At 41.6% G+C, this 8,118-nt stretch overlaps 1 protein-coding gene and 1 long non-coding RNA gene across 2 annotated transcripts in view; one reads left to right on the top strand and one right to left on the bottom strand.

Moving 5' to 3' along the window:
• Positions 1-8,118, top strand: part of abcc9 (ATP-binding cassette, sub-family C (CFTR/MRP), member 9) — a 30,415-nt gene that overhangs the window by 15,383 nt on the left and 6,914 nt on the right. Inside the window, exons 24-35 of the mRNA XM_025057303.1 lie at positions 1-81; positions 376-449; positions 544-774; positions 907-1,061; positions 1,148-1,217; positions 1,375-1,532; positions 1,623-1,715; positions 2,918-3,020; positions 3,116-3,226; positions 3,343-3,463; positions 5,257-5,387; positions 6,570-6,648. Coding sequence (XP_024913071.1) covers positions 1-81; positions 376-449; positions 544-774; positions 907-1,061; positions 1,148-1,217; positions 1,375-1,532; positions 1,623-1,715; positions 2,918-3,020; positions 3,116-3,226; positions 3,343-3,463; positions 5,257-5,387; positions 6,570-6,648 — 1,407 coding nt within the window. The remainder of the gene's footprint in view (positions 82-375; positions 450-543; positions 775-906; positions 1,062-1,147; positions 1,218-1,374; positions 1,533-1,622; positions 1,716-2,917; positions 3,021-3,115; positions 3,227-3,342; positions 3,464-5,256; positions 5,388-6,569; positions 6,649-8,118) is intronic.
• On the bottom strand, positions 5,733-7,809 carry LOC112487287 (uncharacterized). Its single transcript, XR_003050237.1, has 2 exons — positions 7,695-7,809; positions 5,733-6,553 (listed from the first exon to the last, which is right to left on the bottom strand). It is a non-coding gene; the product is annotated as an uncharacterized LOC112487287 (long non-coding RNA).

Below are 8,118 nucleotides of genomic sequence, written 5' to 3'. Positions count from 1 at the left end.
AAACCACGCTGGAGAGAAAAACTCTGAGGAGAGCGTTTTACTCAAGAGAAGCCAAGAATCAGATGGACGATGAGGATGAGGGTGAGTCACCGGGGCCACATCAACAATACGGTTCCTCTTGAAGGGCCTGTCGTAACTGGACGACTGTATAGATGTAACTACTCCATTACTTCATTGAGTTACAAATACCAACACAAAAGGACTTGACGGGCTGCATTCGGCCCACGGGCCTTGAGTTGGACACGTCCTCCAATCCTACTAATCCAGTCTACTTCTTTTCCTGCCCAATATTTTCCCCTTCCTGTTCTGTCTTTCCTTCTGCTCATCCTTCTATTTCTAAATTGTTAAAAACAATTCAAACCTTTACACGATCAGAGGAAGAAGTAGAAGAAGAAGACGATGACAACTTCTCCACCACCACCAACAGAAGATCTAAAATTCCATGGAAGGTAAATGAAGTCTGTAATCCCTTTATTCTATATTTTCACCCGGTTCAGTCTGCAGAAACCGCACATACATCTTTTTCTTTTCCCTCCTCCTCAGGTGTGCTGGTGCTACCTCTCTTCTGGCGGCTTCTTCATGGTTCTTCTCATGGTCTCCTGTAAACTTCTTAAACATTCTGTAATCGTTGCTATCGATTACTGGTTGGCCGACTGGACGTCGTCCAAGACCAATCAGAGCGTTCCCGGTGTTGGACCGAGGTCCAATTACAGCAGGTTCATGAACAGCAGTTTCCTTGGTAACATCACAGAACCAACGCCTCTCGGAGACGAGGTACTGGGTTTTTTAACTTCAGTGACGGTCGAGGTATGGGGCTTAGGAGTTCTAAAATCCATGTGTGTCTTTGTGCGTGTGTGTGTGCGTGTGTGTGTGCGTGTGTGTGCGTGTGTGTGCGTGTGTGAGCAGCAGGACTCCTACCACCTCTCGGTCTTCATTGCTCTGTGCGCTGCAGGAATCACTCTGTGTCTCATCACCTCCCTCACCGTGGAGTTTCTGGGTGTTTCAGCAGCAACTAACCTCCATCACAATCTGCTCAACAAGATCATTCACGCTCACATCAGGTGACGACCAAGTCTAACACAACACAGCGCTGAAAAAAATCAGCCACAGACGGAAGAGAAATAACGGAACGCGTTGTTCTTTACAGATTTTTTGACATCACTCCTCTGGGTCAGATCCTCAACAGATTCTCGGCTGACACCAACATCATAGACCAGGTAAACCAGAGATTTGTTTCGAAGTGCTCCGATCATGCTGCTGCTGCTGCTGCTGCTGCTTGTGAAATATCGAGTTTGTTTATAAATTATTTTCATTTACCGCACCTGTTTATTTTTCATCTAAACATTGAAACTTCTGATTTTTATTTTTTTTTAGCACATTCCTCCGACCCTGGAGTCTTTGACCAGGTCCACGTTGCTCTGTTTGTCCGCCATCGGTGTCATTTCCGCCATCACTCCTGTTTTTATCATCGCCTTGGTTCCGCTCGCTGTCGCCTTCTACTTTATACAGAAATATTTCCGTGTTGCTTCTAAGTGAGTGAGTGCTGACAACCCATTAATGCAACATGTTTATTTTAGTAACAAAATTACATGAAAATTTTTTTTTTTTTTAACCGTCCACAGAGACCTTCAGGATCTGGACGACTCCACCCAGCTGCCTTTGCTGTGTCACTTTTCGGAGACGGCAGAAGGTCTGACCACCATCAGAGCTTTCAGGTGGAGCTCTTTGTTTTTAATGTTGTTACCAATGGAGAAATCCATTGAACATTTGGGCATAAAGGGAAAAGTTTGGCCATTCTTAACCTACTCATGTGTCATTACTTGGCCCTGGGGCCAGATTTTGGATCTCCCTGGTCAATGGTGGGACAGAGGCACTGGTTCAGTGTCTGTTCTGCCGTATCTCCTTGTATTTGTGTTTTTACTCTGTTTCCCATGTTATAATCCAACGATAAACAACTCTCACGCTTTTTCTCCTCCTCCACTTCCCTGAGGACTTCCTTAAACACACGCACACACACAAACACACACGCACACACAGTGGATCTGCACATTCTTGGCAGCTTCACGACTATTCCCATTATCATTATCCAGTGTTTGGACTGAAAACCACTGCAGTACGTACAGTGGATTTTTTTGGGTGGTCATCAAACCCTAAATCAATGATGATGGCAAAATTAGTTTTGGCACTAATTACTGGTAATAAAATAATTAAAAAAAACACCAAAACACACATTTTATGTCTGTAGCTGTTAGTAAACCTGATCAGTTCTACTCAGTCAAGTAACGTAAACGAAGCCGTGTGTACAGCAAAAAGGGCCCTTCGTGTTAGCAAAATTGGACAAAAAAAAATTGAGAACTCCATCAACAGCTGCTCATTTCACAAAACAAATGCAGCAACAGTTTTGTTCAGGGGTCCTTGACTTACGCCAGAATTCTGTTCCTATGGCGCAACGTAATGCGATTTTTGCCATCAGTCAGAACTCACATACTGAATATAAGTATCTATGTCACTCACTTTTGCTAACATGACACAGCTAACAAGTGGTAACAACTAAATCTAGGATATTAAAACATAAGGGTCTGAATGTAGCACAGTCCAATCTATGGCGTACAACCAGCAGTAAAAAAGCAGTCGTCTGCGTATAGTGTGACAACGTATTTGTCTTCTCCATTCACCAACTGGTTCCGTGCAACTACTGACAAGTTTTAATGCAGTACATTGGAATGTACTGACGATGATGGAACAAGATCTTCCTTATACATTTCTGGGAGATTGCAACGTAACCACAAAACTCTGTTGGTTGAAAATGTCGAAAACCGACGGCTAATTGTAGCCTATAAGGAAAAACCTAAATGTAATTAAATTCTTCATCCAATAAACACAAGAATAAATCAATGATCAAAACTGTGTTTTTCAGACACGAGGCTCGTTTTAAGCAGCGAATGTTGGAGCTGACGGACACCAACAACACTGCCTACCTGTTTCTGTCTGCTGCCAACCGCTGGCTGGAGGTTCGCACGGTGAGAGACCTTCTAGTAGACCAACCCTATCTTGTTCATATGTTGAACCACATTAAACTTGTAACTGTTGTGGTCTTTTGTTTCCATCGCTTCAGGATTATTTAGGAGCCATGATTGTCCTCACAGCAGCGGGAGCCTCCATCTGGACTTCACACTCAGGTCTGGATGTAAGTCTGGTGGGACTCGGACTCACCTACGCCCTCACGGTAAGTTGCCCATCTTTCTACCTGAGTTTTCGTGCTGACCACCAGCTGAGTGCGTTTCCATTGAACATCCCTTTTTTTTATATTAAATTTCCAATCCGCTCTTTTCCTGGTTTTAGGTCACCAACTACCTGAACTGGGTGGTGAGGAACCTGGCTGACCTGGAGGTGCAAATGTCAGCTGTGAAGAAGGTCGACAGTTTCCTCAGCACGGAGTCAGAGAATTACGAGGGCTCAGTGGGTAAGACTCTAAAAATAAGAATAGGGGATATCCGATGTTATGTCCAAACACTGTTTTGACGCAATTTCAGCATATCGTGCGAAACCCAGGCATTGTGTCATTGGGTTTTCATTATCGTAGGAAAAACCAATAACGATTCTTACCGATGTTACCACCTGGGCTGAAAATGTCGGTCAGTCGATATTATCGGACATCCCTACCAAAGATCGTACCAGAGCAAATGACAAAAACAAAGAGAAAAAGCAACGGTCTATGATACAGACAAGTGTTTTCTTTATGTAACTCATCTATTTCATGCAAAACCACTGAGGCTAAACCTGATGTGCCCTTTTTTTTTGAGTGTATAAAGGTGTTTTCTTTATGTAACTCATCTATTTTTTTTTTATAAAAACCAAGCACAGAACAATGATCTAAAGTTAAATGGACAGTTTGATCTTCAGCTCAGACTGTGTCTCATGTGTTTGTATCAGATGGGCCGTTTCCAAGGCGATGCACCCAAACAGTGTGTTCTACTGGCAGGGCCAGAGAGTGTTTCACCTTTTATAGACTTGTTGTGTTTAGCTAAGGACTTCAGTGACATTGTTTCAGTAATAACACTTACGCATTGTAGCTGGTAAGTGATGATTGTATTTCTCCTCTCAGATTTACTTCAGTTTAAACCAATGACGTCAACCCCCTTCTGTTGAGTTATTGACCACATTAATTTGCTTTTTAACGTTTTTAGGATCTGGATTATTTTTGGCCGGTTGTTGAGTTGAGAGAATTATCTTTTAGCTGCTTTTTGTTTGATTTGTTCACCAACTTTGGCACTGGCTGGGCTGGACTCCAGTACATCTGTGTTGTCCAAGAAGCTGTTTCTGGAAGGTTTGTGTCCAAGGTCGTTCCAAAATATACTGGATACTGATACGGAATCTGATACCTTATTTTCTCCTCCAGCATTCCATTGCTGAGGTGGTAGGATCTTTGTTGATGGCGTGTAGCGCAAAGTTAAGTCGAGCATTTGGACTTAGCTATTGGTTCAGTTGGGCTATAGTTGTTTTTTACGATATACGATCCTGAAATTTTGACTTTTATCCAACGGATAGTGATTCCGAGTATCAGATCAAGCCTCCCTTCTTTAAACCCTGTATATTGGTATATGGTACAGACATATTGGAATGTTACGTTTGTCTTCCGTTAGCCTGGCATCCATCTACTCATTTCCTGATCGCAACCATTTGGCTAACCTTACCTAGTTTGGTGTAAAGTTGGGTATGTTAAAATCTTTTCAGCAATTATTGTGCAGATTGCGATCAGGGTTAAGGTCTTGCTAGGTACTTTCCTTCCGCTAGCTATTGTTTACACAGACTGCAACAGCGGCGTCTATTAAGTTGAGTAAAGTAACGTTCTGCAGTTATGTGATGATTACTGATTCTGAAGATCAAGTTGGACCCTGCCTAAATTTTAAACCAGTGGTTCTCAAGTATTTTCTGTCATGCCCCCTCTTGGTGACAGAAATGTTTTCACGCCCCCCTCGTATGCCTCCAACCCACACCCCCTGCTGCCACCTAGTGACTGGAGGCTTGTTATCATTCAAGCATTACAGCAGTGGTACACTTATGGAAGCCCCTCACACCTCCCCCTGGCATCTCACTGCGCCCCCCCAGAGGGGCCCGCCCCACTATTTGAGAAGTACTGTTTCAAACCAAGTCAAGTACTAATGACTTCAGAACAAAAAAAACACCTTTCTTGCATATGTCTGTCCAAACATTCACTTTGAGTGGATGTGAGACTTTTGAATCTTTTCTCCGCAGAGTCCTCGCAGGTTCCTGACGATTGGCCAAAGAATGGAGAGATCATGATCCAAGACCTGTGTGTTCGCTACGACCCGAGCCTCAAACCTGTGCTCAAACACGTCAACGCTTACATCGAACCAGGGCAGAAGGTATTTAACACGGAGCTGCAAAGAGCGAGGTCCAGCACACTTGAGATCTGAGTGTAAAAAAAAAAAGAAAAAAAAGCTGTTTACACAGATGTGAGGAAAGGGTTTGTTCACATTTGACTCTTTAACTGTAGGACAAAAATAATGGACCCTTTAAATAGGAGCGAAGTCGAACACTTGCCCATGCAAATCTGCTGTGTCATCAACAAATTAGCACCTGTCTGGTAACCTTTATTTGACACTTGCACATTATAGATATTTCACATACTGTTGATGAGAAACCAGGAGCTCGCTTCACACAGCCATGGAAGTTCTGATGAACGGAGGAATGCTCTGCTTTCCGAGAACTTTTCGTCTTACAGGAGTTTTATTTGTAAAAGGTGAATGGAATTGAAACAAATATAAAACAAAACAACACAACAAACTGGCTACGGCTAAATGCACATTTGGCCAAGAATAGAAGCTTAAGATTAAAAAAGGTTAAAGTCTTACAAACAATGTAGCAGATAGTAGCTGACCATACAGTAGCTAAACCAGATGCTACAAATTCAGGCTAACTATGATCGTCAAAGAAAATGCGAGTACAAAAGGTACTAAAATTAGCTAGAGGTATACACAAATGTTAAAAAGCTACAACTAGAAGCTTAAGGAACTATAGAACATCAGGGGTTAAAACAACGAGTAGAAACATAAGACGTACCTTAGAATGCTAACTAGCAAGAAGCTTAATACAGAGCAGGGGTGTCAAACTAATCGGAGAGCCACCAGTAATACAGTTCATCACCAACCAAAACATCACCAACAAACCCAAGTCAATAGTAATTATTCTTAAACTCCTGGGAAACATGACGTGATACGACCCAAAAAAATTGGTTTTGTGGGCTGGTTTTTGCCCATGGGCCATATGTTTGACACCCGAAGCTTTGTTTAAACCTGAACAAGACCAATGGATGTGTCCCCCACAACACATCCATTCACGGTTCTTTGCTGTCATTGGTTAAACTTTTCGTCCTTTCAGCTGGTGACTTAGTAAACATCATTAGTCAATAAAATCTGATCCTCAGAAGAATCAGGGACTACGATCCTGAGGACGTTACAGTGAAGCGGGAAAAACCTCAGACCACAAAGAGGCGTCACTCTGTTGTTCATCAAACTGTCACATGTCCAACCTTCTCTTCCTGTCAGGTGGGAATCTGTGGACGAACAGGCAGCGGGAAATCATCCTTGTCTTTGGCCTTTTTCAATATGGTGGATATTTTTGACGGTGAGTTCCGTGTTTATTTATCACTACTGTAGGTGATTCCTTAAATGTTTGTCCTTGTGTTTCTTCCATAACGAAGAATGTTTGAAATTATTATAAATACTCATATTTCATATCATAGAATTTTTGGTAATTTGGGGGAAGCTCCTAAAAAAACTTTTTTTTTTACTTGGGGTTCACGTAGGTAGTCTATGGCCTTAGGTTGAAAGGTTGAAATAGTGATTAACAGGATATCCAATAGAAGTATTAGAAATAAAAAAAAAAAAAAAGTCAAAATAAAATTTCAAGAATATACGTTAATTGAAATTTTACGAGGGAAAAAAAAGTCATGTTATAAGAAAAGTCGGAAAATTATTCCTGTTACAAGAATAACATCACAAATTTCATCACAGCCTCCTTTGCAATATCCTCATCAGAGATTCATTTTACACCGCCTTCAACCAATCGCTTTTTGCCAGTCTCTTGTTAAACATTTACAGCATTGGACAATATACTGCACTACGTTTCAGTCATACATTCCACCACCCCCCACAATGGTACTGCAGCTGACCCCACCGTTGGGAACCTCTGATCTAGCTTAACAGCATCACATCGTAATAAGCAGCAGGACACTGAAAAAGTAAAAAAAAAAAAAATAAAAAAAAAAATCACAAACTTATTACGTATCTCCTCGAGAGGCTCAAGGCAGGTGATCAAGGAGTAACAAATCTTGGTGGATCAGTCCCAGGGACAACATGTGATATTTAGCAGTAGTAGTATTTAAGGACTCTCTAGTGACTCCTAAAGGCTCTTGCAGTGACCACTCAACAAGGCTCAGAGGACAAGAAGGGAAAAGAAATCCTCAAACCACACACATACGCAGACTGAGGCAGACCTCTCTCTCTCTGTCTGTCTGTCTCTCTCTCTGTCTCTCTCTCTCTCTCTGTCTCTCTCTCGCGCTCGCTCGCTCTCTCGACTACGATCCTGAGGACGTTACAGTGAAAAACCTCAGACCACAAAGAGTTTTCACTTTGGTGAGTCACGTGTCACCAAACTGTCACATGTCCAACCTTCTCTTCCTGTCAGGTGGGAATCTGTGGACGAACAGGCAGCGGGAAATCATCCTTGTCTTTGGCCTTTTTCAATATGGTGGATATTTTTGACGGTGAGTTCCGTGTTTATTTATCACTACTGTAGGTGATTCCTTAAATGTTTGTCCTTGTGTTTCTTCCATAACGAAGAATGTTTGAAATTATTATAAATACTCATATTTCATATCATAGAATTTTTGGTAATTTGGGGGAAGCTCCTAAAAAAACTTTTTTTTTTACTTGGGGTTCACGTAGGTAGTCTATGGCCTTATGGTTGAAAGGTTGAAATAGTGATTAACAGGATATCCAATAGAAGTATTAGAAATAAAAAAAAAAAAAAACCAAAAAAAAATTTCAAGAAAATACGTTAATTAAAATTTTACGGGGGAAAAAAAATTATGGT

This window comes from Cynoglossus semilaevis, chromosome 8, assembly GCF_000523025.1.
Source record: "Cynoglossus semilaevis isolate Cse_v1.0 chromosome 8, Cse_v1.0, whole genome shotgun sequence".
NCBI classification, from domain to species: domain Eukaryota; kingdom Metazoa; phylum Chordata; class Actinopteri; order Pleuronectiformes; family Cynoglossidae; genus Cynoglossus; species Cynoglossus semilaevis.
This window is presented reverse-complemented; position numbering and strand designations above follow the sequence as displayed.